The 14782-nt window shown below is 29.1% G+C and overlaps 1 protein-coding gene across 32 annotated transcripts in view; it reads right to left on the reverse strand.

Moving 5' to 3' along the window:
- Window positions 1-14782, reverse strand: part of LOC145265633 (calcium/calmodulin-dependent protein kinase type II delta chain-like) — a 705488-nt gene that overhangs the window by 56396 nt on the left and 634310 nt on the right. For 17 of the 32 annotated variants that reach the window (XM_080121701.1, XM_080121688.1, XM_080121680.1 and 14 more), the window contains one exon: window positions 373-474. The exons of the other annotated variants lie outside the window; for them this stretch is intronic. In XM_080121701.1, coding sequence (XP_079977827.1) covers window positions 373-474 — 102 coding nt within the window. The remainder of the gene's footprint in view (window positions 1-372; window positions 475-14782) is intronic. 32 annotated transcript variants of the gene reach the window in all.

Raw genomic sequence — 14782 nt, forward strand, 5'->3', positions numbered from 1 at the left:
AAAAAAAAAAATGTGTTGAATGTGATAACACGTGTACGAACATGAAATGTCTTAGTGTTTTATTATATAGATGCTAGTGTGTGTGTGTGTGTATTAATATACTAGTATGCATCTTTTGAAAATTATTTTGGATTCAGTGAGATATTGGATTGAAACGAGTTTTTAGAATACTGAATGTATGATGTGAAACTGCATCGGCCGGGTTAAGAGGTGTGTAAAAGGTAGTAGTAGTAGTAATAATTATAATAATAGTAAAAGTAGTAGTAGTAATAATTGTATATATATATATATATATATATATATCTATGCATACATACATATATGTATATATATATATATATACATATACACACATAGTTCTAAAAAACTCACTGCAGAATTGGCCGTCTTTTGAACTAGTGGACAGATTCACCAGACTAGTGAGACTCAGAGTTCCAGAACTTTTTGCATCATACAATAGACTTCCTTTCTTGCCTTGAAACAATTGAAGAAAAAAAAAAAAAAAAAGATGAAAATATAAATGATGAAAGAGAAATATATACACTGGAAGGAAACGTGACTAAAGGTGATGATGACCGTAAAAACAAAGATTACCTGACTTCCGTTCCTATTTGCGTAGGAAAAGATCTTGTTTTCATTTTGTTTTAGGGATTACATTTTTTTTTTTTTTTTTTTTTTAAGAAAGTCTATGCCATGGGATTTGATGACTGGAAATTTTTTAAAGGAAGGTGTTGAAGAGTTGATCTGTTCCTACCAACCGGTTTCTACATCCTGGCAATTGAAGCACAATTGTTTTAGTTTTTGTCAAATAAATTGAATTGAATACTCTGCATGACTAGATCAATGAAACCTGGATACATTCAACAGCTATTGTAATGTATAGTTTTTAAATTTTATATATATATATATATATATATATATATATATATATATATATATATATATAAAAAGACAATTAAAGATTGTAAATTATAATTTACAAGAACTTAATTTTCAACAGGATACTTAAAAAGAAATATATTTTGTTTTACTATTTCTTTTGGAGTATCCTGTCAAACAACAAATTCTTGTAAATTATAATTTACAGACTTCAACTGTGTTTATGTATGACAATCTTATTTCCTATTTTAGTTGTATTGAGCTTTTTATTTGGTTGGGATTACTATATAAATATTAATATTTATATTCCCTTTAAGTTTATAGTAGCTTTTGGCTTGTAAACTTAAATTTTCACTTTTGGTGGTTATATATATATATATATATATATATATATATATATATATATATATATATATATATATATATATATATTAAATTCAAGGTTGTATCATTCTATAATATGGCAATTTCTGATTAAAATAACTTTTATACTTGTTTCTGGAAGAGTCGGAGGCAATGATAAACATTCATTGATTTTAAAAACAAAAACAGCAAAACAAAAATCTGTAGATTAGCCCCACAAATGTACTTCTACGTTTGCAAAAAGATACGCATATATTACATGGATTTTTAATTCGCCCCCCCCCCCTAAAAAAAGCAACTATATATTTAGAAATGTAAAAAAAGAATCGGCATCAAATCGGGAATTTAGAATATAATCTGTGATTGTATCAGCAAAAAATATTGGTATCGTCCCATCACTAATACATATAAATATATATACATGGATATATATATATATATGTACACATATAGTGGCTCCCTTCAGTCTTTACAGACTATGGATACTCACTGTAAGGGTGTCTGCACATTAAATTTTTGTGGCAAGAGTTGCGCAATCTCCAACCACACATCTCCTGGGTTGGCATTGTGATATACCAGTGGCAAGTGGAGGTTCAGGATGACTGGAAACAATGCCGAGATAAGCGGAAAGCACATACAGCGCTTAGAATTCCCAAATGGTCACCCATCTGGTACTAGCCAGGCTCAACATTGCTTAACTTCGTTAATCTGACGAGAACCGGTGTGTCAACGTGATTATGCTGTAAACATGTATGTAGATATAAACACACACATAACACATAGAGTTAAATATCACTAGTAATAAAGAAGTGGTAATAACACCCTGAATAGCAATTTATTCCGCCAGAAACAAGTGTAAACATATTTTTTTTTAATTCTATAATTGTCATTAAATGTAAGAATGATATAACACTGAATTGAATATTTTATTTATTAATAGCCATATTGGATTTTAAGCATTTAAATATTGAGTTTTATCTTTTCTTTTGGAAATTGATTCCTAGTTAAATCTATTTGAACTATATAAATTTACTTGTATATTATCATCTATGTGTGTGTGTGCGTGTGTGTGTCTGTAATCAAACCTTCAGTGTTTAAACTCTGTAGATATTAATTTATAATTCTAGAGCATTTATAAATAGATAATAGGAAAGGCAGCAATATCTTTATTTTTGAAATAAAGAGATTCAATCTTGAAAACAGTTACACCATTTTTCTCAAACAAGATTCGTACATCCACTTTTTCCATTTCATCAGCTACACTTTGTATACTTATATTCAAATTATATATATATATATATATATATAGGAGCAACATTCGTAAGAAAAGATTTAATAAAACATTTTTCAAATTCGAAAGTGTAGAAATATAAATATAGATGTATATATTTATAGAACAACAACCTTATCCAGATTAAAAAGCTCAATATCAGTGATAGAGCCTAATATAAGTAGAAAAAGTCAAGATATTGTAGAATTAAATTTATAATATTTTATTTAAAACAAGGAATACAAAATAAAGGTGTAAGGTTCCTTATTCTATGGAATTTCAAAGAGTGGCCCTTCTCCTCAGAGGAAAAATTAGCAAAAGGTAAGTATAAATAAGTATCTATTTTTGCTGGTTAGCTCAATTTTTGAAAACAGTAAAAGTGAATAAAAATATAAAAAGTGAAAGAAAATTACGTTTTTAGATAAAATGAAAGGGAATACTCAGCAAAATCCAATATGTATGGTTGTAAATATACAGTGATATCCAAAAGTTCACAATAGGTGGGGAGATTAGTGAGTCCAAAAAGAGTTCCATAAGAAATCCTTTGGAATCCCTTTAAAGAATATCCGGGTTTAGTGAGGGACTGAACAGTCCATGTAGAAAAATCCTGTAGTGAATTGCGAGAGTAAATCCTTGGAATTAATAGTTCTTGTGCAGAGAGGCAAATGAAATATTTTTTTAAAAACAATGTAGGGTTCAAATAGAAAAGAGTTAAAAAGTAGGGAACAAGATTTGAAGCAGGACAATTGGCAAAATAACCTTCCATGGCCAAAGTGATTCAGAAAAGAGAAAAAAAAAATTGGAAAGTAAACTAAACGGAAGAGAAAGTTAATAAAGTCAAGGCACAAGGGAGGGGTGTTTTACAATCACACTGTTGATGTGTGTAATAATAATGGAATTAAACAGGGGTAAAAAAGAACGGTTAGAGAAGGAGAGTAGATAGATAAGGGGAAGGAGAGAAGCCTAAAGTATAAGGTGTCAAGTTACTTGGTGTAAGAGAAAGTTTGAAATAAGGAGGAAAAAGGTAGAAGATAAATATAATAAATAGATTCAGAAAGAAGTATAATCAAAAATGTATATACGCAGTGATGGAAGAAATTTTAGATAAAGATAATATGGAGAAATAAGCCATGTATGAAAGACCAGTTAAAATTGATAAAACAAAATTAGAAAATAAAACTGAAAAATGTAAGGCACTCGAACTTATGTGTATCTAATTAGAGAATAAAGTGAGGAGAATAAACTATACTGGTCTTGAAAGAGTTGTAGAGAAAGGGAGCTAGCAAATGTTAATATGAGAGATAGATTTAAGTTGAAATAAATTGGATAATTGAAAGTGAGGATATAGAGGGATAGATGGTAATCAACATTAAAATATGGTTATGTGGAAGAGTATCAAAAAAATAGGAGTTATGGGTTAAGATACTAAAAAAGATAAGGGAGTAACCAAATATAGAAGAAAAACAAATAAGGAGAAAATTTTTCTTTAGAATATAGTGGTAAAGGATAAAGCAGTATAAAATAAAAGGTGTAGAAGAGAATCATAGATAGTCAAAGAGGAAGATAGTAACTAAATCTGGAGTTCTTTTGGGGCTAAAGGCTGAGAGGATGAAAAACGCAAAGAGTGGATGCATTAGAAGGATATAAAGAGAATTAGAACTAAATGATTATTGTCTAATTAAAATGTAAAAAACAGATTAATGGAACAGTAAGTAGGAGGCGATAAAAGTATTTAAAGAATGATAAATAAAAGAGAAAAGGGGATTATAGGTAAAGGGGAAATTACAGGTCAGAGTGATATAAGAATTACCAGTTAATGACTCAAAGGTGAAGTGAACAGGAGGTGGTGGAAATAGTCATGTATTTTGAATTGGCCATACTTGTATTTTTTCTATGTTTGCAGTTTGAAATTAATTCGTTTTTGGAATTAATGATGTCAATACTTTGAGATCAGATAATAATGCTTACAGCTTCAGATATACAAAGCTGGCAAGACTTAACACCTAGAGTGTAGGATTTAGATTTTTTGAGTATTGACTATTTAATGGAATATTTAATTAAAGCTTATGTTTTTATCCCTAAGATTTTTAATTAATGTAGAAAGTGTTGTAGTCTTATTGTTATCCATGTTATCTTTGTTAAATGAATGGACATGGTTTGAAATGCAGTGGAGGTTGAGCCAATGTATGTATGGGCTTTTGGGGGTGTCCATTGAATGTTAATTGTATGATTACTATTAAAGTTGAGTAAAGGAAGGTTGCTAAAATTAGTGTGGTTATGGATATTTTGGGCTTCGGTAGTAGTTGTAGCAGAAGTTGGCAATATATTTGGGAAATTTATGGGGTAGTTAACATAGTTATTATTATCATTAGCAATGAGGGGAGAAATTATTTGGGAAGGAGTTAAAAATGAGTTTTGAGATTTTACCTTAAGAAGAATTGGATTATGAATAAGATTATAAGCAACAATAGGAAGAGTATTTGGATGTGATTCGATTACGGTACAAGCATAGATTACATCCTTGTGTATGCAATTATTATATAAAGGGCAGTTCAATTTGTTTTGGTAATTACAATTAGTAGTGAGTGTACAGGGGTAGGATTAGATTGAGCAATCTTAATTTTTTTTATTAGATGTTATTATTGTTTGGGCTATATTATGCATAGTGGAATATGAGATTTTAATTGAATTTTTGTTTAAAATAGTGCTGTATCTATCTTTATTTTCGTATTCCTTGTTGTGAATAAAATATTGTAAATTTAATTCTATATGTTGACCTTTTCTACTTTATATATGTTTGACTTATCTTACTGTAGTTTCATGGTTTATTCTATTTTCAGAGGTATTTTAATACATTTCTGAATGTATTTTGTTCATACATTTAAATAATAATGAAATGCATTCAAACACTTCTAAAGATTCGATAAACCATGAAACTGCAGCAAAATCGGAAGATAAGTTATTTTTATGATCATCATTTATATAAAATTGCTTTTCTATGCAGAAACATCATACAAGTTAAACAATTTTTAAAAATTCTTATATGCATCTGCATAGACACATTTTAAAATGATTTAACAAATAAATATATATATATATATATATATATACACACACACACACACACCAGGTTAAAGGTATTCAAGAGTTATAACTAATGAAATAAGTGCTCAATAAAAGAAGAGCAAGATATATTTTTATTTATATAAATAAAATATACATATTTGTGACACTGAACATATTAATGTTTCGGACAAATGGTCCGTTAAAACAAGAAGTCCTTGTCAGGCGACTTAATAAATGGCTGTTTTCTAAATGCCTGATGAGGACTTCTGGTTTTAACGGACCATTTGTTTGAAACATTAGCATGTCTAGTATCGTGACCATGTCAATTCGTTTCACCTAATGGATCATTGAGATGTTTTGAAAGTAGATACATTGTATTGACCTGAAAGCTTCATTTATATAACAGATATTTGTAAAAAAAGTATTTTTTATCTCCTTTATATATATTGTCTATCCACAAGGGCAAAAATGTGGTTGGGAGGAGATCCATCACCTTGTAAGCACGAGGGCCAGTGTGGAAAAAAATGCTGCCCTCTCAGTTCACTTCAACGTGGGTGATGTGCTTCAAGTACAATAAAGATTAACCCTGCTTTTTTTAGTGAAGCAAAAGCCTTGCCTCCTAGAGCTGAGTGTTAATGCTAGCCACAAAGCCAATATCACAAACGGCTTGTAGTTGGAACATTGTGATGAGGGGAAAACTGGAAGAAACAGACAAACAGACGTGCATTTATACATAGAAAACAAGATTAATCAAGCAGTCAATTAAAAAAAAAAAAAAAAGACAAGAGAAACGTGGCCATAAAACCAGGATGATATTAGAGAAAAAGACAATGAGACCAAAGAAATTAAAATGAAAACATTTTTTCTTTTTTTTTTTTTTTTGTTATTGTGGAGGGGTTATCTATCTTTTCAAATGTGCATACAAATAATCCCAAACAAATACACAATTAAAGAGTTATTCCACTGCTCCATTCTTATATTCTTCCAGTTGACTAGTATTCGGGTTACTTCTAAGTGGGTCACCCTGTATAATAGAGATTTGGTGTCGATCGGTATCCCAAACTCAGAATATTATTTAAAAAAAAAATTCCATTAACACTGCTTATTATATTCATGTATCAGTGTAATTACACCAAAAACATAATTTTATCAACTTCATAAATATAATATATAGAGCTAATTATATATATATATATATATATATATATATATATATGGGGGAGTTAAAAGAATAAGATAGATTCTTTAAGAGAAGACTTATCAGCATAACGCAAAGCTCAACAAACATATGAGGAAGTATATATATATTTAAGTATATATATAAATTCAATAAAAACCCTCCAAAATTTGCTGATGAGGAGACCTTGCTTACCAAAAAACTATATATAATTATTCTACATAACTTGATGTATACCACAATAAAAAGCATTGGTTTCCGAAACGATCGTACAGATTATTGATTTTGTTGTTGTTCCTTCTTATAAAACGGATTTTTAATTTAATTAAAATTTGATTTTTATATTTTAAATTATAAATTTGATTTTTATATTTTAAATTATAAATCACATTACTTAATATATATATATATATATATATATATATATATATATATATATATATATATAAATAAAGAGCTTACTTATCTTACACCCTAATTGATATAACATCCATATTGAATCAATGATTAAATCTATATGCATTAGTATATATTATTATATTATCGTTTCTTTATTCTTCATATTCATTCTCTCTCTCTCTCTCTCTCTCTCTCTCTCTATATATATATATATATATACATGCACACACAAACACACCCACAGATGAAGAATATTAGAACAAAAATATATAAATATATACTTAGGGATATAGATTTAATTGTTGATTCAATATGGATATTACATCAATTACAGATGTAGCATAAGTAAACTCTTTATACCTAGGTATTTCAAAGCCTAATGCTTCTCATCAAAAGAAGAAATATATAAGCTCCAAATAAATTTGTTTAGCTTTGCATTATCCCAATAAATCTGCCCTGAATGTATCTTATACTTTTAACTTTTCAATATATATATATATATATATATATATATATATATATATATATATATATGTATATATAAGGTAAAATTAAAAGCCAAGAACAATGCGAGATTTTTTTTTTTTATATAGAGTAAAATTAAATGAAAACAAAAGAAATAAATTTCTTTTTTTTTGTTGTTTTTTTTTCTTTTTCACACAAATTTTAACTCTAAACAACAGTAATTTTTTTTTTCTGTTGTATTCAATGGTGTTATAAATCTCAATATATTTCAGACTTATTAGTCCTTTTTCAAGAGAAGACAGCGGAAGAGTGTTCAAAATTGGAAAAGCAGCCGCAGAGTTTGCCACGTGATACCGCGAAATATAGAACAAAAAAATGAAAAAAAAACTACAACCTACTTATATATATATATATATATATATATATATATATATATATATATATATATATGGCGAAGTTAAAAGAATAAGAATAAGATCGATTCTTTAAGGGAGGACTTATCAGGATAATGTAAAGCTCAACAAATTGATTTGGAACTTATAGAGAATATCAATAAAATAAGAAAACGACAATATAAAAATATATACTAATGTATATAGATTTTTCTGTTTGTCTAGTAAAGATGATACATCAATTAGGGGTGTAGGATAAGTAAAACTCTTTTATACCATGGTATTTCGAAGCCTCATTAGGAGATGAGAGAAGATGCTAGGTAACATAATAGAGGTGCAATGTCTAGCAAGAGCAACATTAGGGGTGAAATAATTTTGCAACAGTAGATAAAATATTGAGATTGCTTGGGAGGGAATGGGAGAACTAAACTGATCTGTGATATAGGAGGAATATAGCTTTTATTATATAATGAATGTAGGTGTATAGCACGTATGCCGTGGTGGGGCTAATATATATGTGCATATACACATCTAAACTCTCGGGAAGAATATAGGATAAGTGATTGAAAGAAGATATTTATTTAATCATATGTATCAATGGGTTATAACTATGGAATGGGTTTACTTGAAATAGGAGATTTATGTTAGGTCTGTATCTATTAGTAAGGGTATCAGAATTACAACATAGTATTTAGATGAAGTTTGAATTATCAAAAATAATTAATAAAAGAATAAAAGTAAGAGGGTAAATTACAATATTATATAAATTCTTTAAATTCATCTGGTGTTCATAAACTTGCACTCACAACCTTTTAAACATTAAATACAGCATTCATAATGCCTCAATCAAACTACAATATCTTACATATATCCATGCTTTAATATATTTAAATATTAACATGTCAAATAAAAATCTTTATAGAAGTTTAACCTAATTTAAAAAAGTTTTCTAAATTTTATTTATATAATTGAATTTAATGAAATATTGAAGACAAAACAATAAAATCTTTATATATTTAAAAATGAATGCATTTCATTTTGTTAATTAAAGCAATTACATAAAAGTTGAACATAATTGTAAGAAATACATTTTTACTAAAACTAATAAAATTGAACATTTTACACATTTTCTAATGTTAGAAAATTAATTGATTGTGTCATAATGGGATCTGTGAATAACATAGGAATAGTGTTTAAAACATAAATTGAAACACTGCATCAGTTTTCCATATGAACTATGTATTATTGGAGTAGATATACAACATGTCTTAAAAAATGTACTCACACTTCGGATGGCAATACAACCTTTATTTATGAATATAGAATGAAATAGCTTGGAATGCTGAAAACAAATGTAATGGAAGAATCATGTTCGCAAATGTTCAAATTGATGGCCATTTATTATCCAGACAACGTTGATGGCAGTTAAATGTGAGTACACGTTTTTGAGACAACCTGTATTTGTTTAATTAAACAAAAGGCTGACAAATGTCTCTAATAATAAAAATGCAAAGATGTTACACTGTCTTCAACTGATTTCATGTAAACAAAATCCAATGTTAACAGTTTGCTATTAACGTTGGTAGACAAATAGACTTATGTTTATGGCTGAAATAAAAAAAAAAAACAGCTTTATTTTCGAATCATGAAAATTTTTACATTTTTATGAGAACAAGTTTGCTTTAACAGACAATTTGTAAAAAAAAAAAAAAAAAAAAATTGTAAACTTCCAGTTCATTCCACAAGAGGGCAGTAAAAAACAAACTTAAAACCAGAAGATTAAGAAATCAATGAATAAACAGAATTTAATAACGATCATTCGAACAGTGCTTCTTAAATGGAAGACACCTGGTTATGAAGAGACAAATTTTAAAATTACAGGTGGAATTTTAGTCAGTGAAGAAATTTAAACAAGGAAAAAATATTGTATACTGAATATTCTCAAATCGATGCCACTTGACTTCCAATAAAGGAATTTCAACTGGGAAAGCGTAATAATAAATTGGTGCTTCACTGTACTTATTAATAACTAAGATCTCATCAGGCAAAAAGTCTGTTTTTCGTTTAGGTGTTCATATCAATAATAATAACATATATATATATATATATATATATATAATTTCATGTATCTATATAAAATGTTGTGTATTGATTTCCAGTATTTATTTAAACAGTGCTTAATATCCGAGTAGAGCTAGATAGTAGGTTATGAAAATTAAGCTACACAAAATTTTCCACATTTCATCCTCTTGAGGATTTGTCAGGATGAAATGCAGAAAATTCTGTGTAGCTTAATTGCCATATGTGTTTTCATAACTTCCTCTATATATATATATATATGTTGCAAAAAATGTTTGTTTAAATAAAAATTTATACTAGCACACACACACACACACACACACACACACACACACACACACACACACACACACACACACATATGTGTGTGTGTGTGTGTGTGTTAGTATAAATTTTTATTTAAACAAGCATTTTTTGCAACATGTGCATCTTTCTCAGGCCACAGTAAATATACAGATTGAAATAAAAGTCACAGCTGAAACGTAAGCACATATGTAAGCAAACTTTTTATATAAATAAAAATGCTAATATAACTCTACCTGTTATTGCTATTGAGCACTATATTCTTAACATTGTAGTTTCATTGAACCAAGAAACTATATATATATATATATATATATATATATATATATACACACAAACACACACACACACAAGAACTGGCTATTAAAAATTTATTTTGTAGGAATGAATGTATCATTGACAAAAATCTAAAAATAGATAGACTTTATATATATATATATATATATATATATATATATATATATATTGTAATGTCTATTTGTTTACCTAAAATTAAATAAATGCATATCTTGCTCTTTTCATTGAGTACTATCAATAACCATTAAATTCATTGGCTTTTTTGTTTTGTTTTTGAATACCTTTAACCTAGAATAATTATAGACACACACACGAACTGGCTATCCAGAATTAAATATTTATTTTGTGAGAATGAATGTATCATTGACAAAAGTCTATATATAAACAGGGTGGCCAGACTTTGTAGAAGCATACTGTAGATTATATAGCCAGACTTTGTGGGCACCCTATATATATATATATATATATATATATATATATATATATATATACACACAGGGTGCCTACATAATCTACAGGATGCTTCCACAAAGTCTGGCTACATAATGTAGCCAGACTTTATGGACACACTGTATTTATATTTTGTTTACAGAAACTTTAGATGAGATAAGTCATTGGTACCATCGGTTTCAAACATGATAATTAGAGACCGTTTTTAGATATCCATATCAAGCTCTCTTCAGCCAATACTTATCTTTTACGCTCTTATTTTCGGATTTTCCTTATAACAGAGCACTCTGCTAGAATCCTTTTCCCCCAAAAATATCACTAATTATACACACACACAAGGTAGCTTAGTGTTACCAGTCCTGACACCTCATCATGAAAACACTTGCCACTTGTAGCCATGATATAGTAAAACAATTATGTAAATGACCTAACATACGAATCAACATTGCTACATCAAAAACCAAATCAAGATAGTAAACCTTGCGTACAAAAAAGATTCAATCTCTTTTTAGATAAAACATATAGCAATAATAAATGTGTTAAGCTATATATATATATATATATATATATATATATATATATATATATTTTTTTTTTTTTCTTTTAACTTATTTCATTTGCTATATCAAGACTTACAATGATTGCTTATCTTAGTAATAGAAGTTTATAATTTATTACTGTTATAAATCTCTATCTAACAGGATATTAAACACTTTGTGCGTAAAAATTCTTCTTTCTTGATTTGGATAAGTTTCTCGTACTATATATTTTGGAGTGATTATATAATCAATTTTTAGCGTTGTAATCTCTTACAATGGTTTGCTCAATAATTTTTCCACATGTTTTTTTATTTTATTTTTTTGAAATATATACAAGATATGTTGTTGCTCATAATGTTGATTTCTAGAGCAACAATATTTAGAAATCGAACGACTTTTTTTTTTTTTTTTTAATATATAGTAGCTTCTTCAAAGAAATATTTTGGATTAAACATGTCTCTTCTCTAAGATTCGTCAGAATAAAACAATGGCACACATCTCAAAAAAGAAAAAAAAGAAAAAAGGAAACTTTTACACGCATCAGTGATTTAGTTTCCATGTTTTTTTTTTTTTATTTCGTAATTAATATAACGTGAATTGGTAAACAACATGATGATTAATTGCTGATTATTGTTATAGTGTGTGTGCATGCATATATATATATATATATATATATATATATATATATATATATGCACACTATGAGACATATTATATGGTTTTCCATGCGACTGATAATGAATGCAAGTAGATGAAGGAAGAGATTACAAAATATATGGAGGGAGAAGAAAAGAAAAAAGTATCATGGAATAGGAAAAGAAAATTACAGGAAGGAGAAGGAGAAAATTACAGGAAGGAGAAGAAAGAGAAAAGTAGATTGAGGAGGAGGAGGAGAAGGAAGAGAAAAATAGATCGAGGAGGAGGAAGAGAAAATTAGAAGGGGAGGAGAAAGAAAGGAGGAAGAGAAGAAGGAAGAGAAAAATAGATTGAGGAGGAGGAAGAAGAAAAAATCATGAGGAGAGGTAGGAGAAATGGAGGAGGAGGAGGAGGAGGAGGAGGAAGAGGAAAGGGAGTACCATTAAAAGGAGTAGGAATATCAAAGGCAGGTAGAAGAGGAATAGAAAAAAGTAGTCGGATGAGAATAAAGAACAGTAAGATGAGGAGAAATATTCTTTTTTTGGATGTGAAGTTTTATGACAATTTATGAAAACCAGAGCAGTTGAGCATTGTGATAAAAGAAATTAAAATATTGGATATTTTTGTAGTTATTAATTTTTTAAATATTCAAATTGGCATCCAATGTGGAAACATTGATATATAGATTAGCTAGATAAACGTTTTCAAAAGAAATAAAAACAGCGATCAATCCTGAAATAAAGATAAAACAGTTTCTTAACAGTTAAATAACAGTTTCTTAACAATTAAATAGCAGTTTAACAGTTAAAATGTATGCAACACAGCAAAACCAAAATATAATAGCAGTAACATCAACGACAACATTAATAATATTGTTGCTTTATTTTTTCATTTTTAATTAAAATAAGTGAATTGCCTTTTTTTTTCTTCTGCAAAATACAAATATAATGAGACAGGCATAAGCGGAAAAAAAAGGTATATCTACATCCTAGAGCATCTGCAGCATCTCAGACAGAACGAGAAATAAAGGAAAATAAATGTAGCCACAAACTGAGACTAATATATCAGTGACTAAGTCAATCTGCTGCTCTAAGCTGCTAGCATTAGGAGGGAGGAGGAGGAGGAGGAGAAGAAGTAGAAAGGGTAGTGGTAGGAGGATGAAAAATAGTAGTAGTGGTAGGAAGAGTAGGGGAAAATAGTAGTAGGAAGAGTAGGAGAAAAGGCAGATGAAGGAGGAAGTAAAAAAGCAGGAGGAAGAGAGGCAAGAAGCAGATGGAGGGGAGGAGGAAGAGGCAAAAAGTAGCTGGAGGAGGTGGAAAAAGTAATTATAGTAATAGTAGTAGGAGAAAAAGCAGATGGAGGAGAGGCCACTAAGCAGAAGGAAGAAGAAGTGGAAAAAGTAGGAGGAAGCAGAGAAGGAGGAAGAGGCAAAAAGTAGTTGGAGGAGGTGGAAAAAGTAGTAGGAGGAGAAGAAAAACAGATGGAGGGGGAGGCCAAAAAGCAGGAGGAAGAGGAGGTGGAAAAGGTAGTAGTAGGAGAAAAAGTAAGAGAAGAAGGCAAAGCAGATAGGGATTAAGAATAAGGAAAAGAAGTAGCAATGAGAGAAAGAGTAGAAAAAGTAGAGGAGAATAAAGAGAAATGGTGACAGGATGAAAGTAGAAGGAAAGCAGAATATGAGAATTGAGGTGGAGGAGGAAGAGGTGGTGGTGGCGGAGAAAGAAAAGATCTCAAAACCAAGCAAGATGCCTATATCTGACCTTGACACATTTTTTGTGTTTTTTTTTAGTCAAGGAAAGCTACCTACTACACCAACAACCAACTTTTAGAGCCATGCAGAACAATTCATTAATAGGAATAAAAATGGTGAAGACATATATATATATATATTTTTTTTTTTTTACTTTTTCTCGTATTTTGTATTTGTGTAAAACACTTGGTTTGGGTTATTAGTTTTATGGCATATCAACCGTGCATAAGAAATAATTGTATCGCCTAAACAAGTGTTTCTCAACCGGAATTCCCCTCTAATTAACAAATGAGATAAACTAATTTGATTTTTTTTTTAGAATTTAATTTCATAATATTAATTTTGTAATATTAATCTTGTAATATTACTAAAAACGCACAACTTTTATGGCAGGTGCTTTAATGAACTTTAATCTATGCCCCCCCCCCCGCCGGTAAAACTTTCGCAACTAATACTCGTTTAGTTACAACAACCGTCAACAATTTCACTTTTTGTCTGTACCTAAAAGCCAAATGAAAATTCCATGAGCAAATTTTATTTCCTAGAACTACTCGCCTGTGGAACAATACTGCGGGGCTGCTTTGCAGCTGACTATAACATCGTAGTCTTCAAGTCTAATGTAAATAATCCTCGAGTGGCCTTTGGGCCTTGATAAGTGGTGATGCCTATGTAAAAAAAAAATTCTTGTTGAGCAATTTTGTTATATCATTAAACCTTATC

Source organism: Euprymna scolopes, chromosome 40, assembly GCF_053919585.1.
Source record: "Euprymna scolopes isolate OS-2025 chromosome 40, ASM5391958v1, whole genome shotgun sequence".
Taxonomy (NCBI): domain Eukaryota; kingdom Metazoa; phylum Mollusca; class Cephalopoda; order Sepiida; family Sepiolidae; genus Euprymna; species Euprymna scolopes.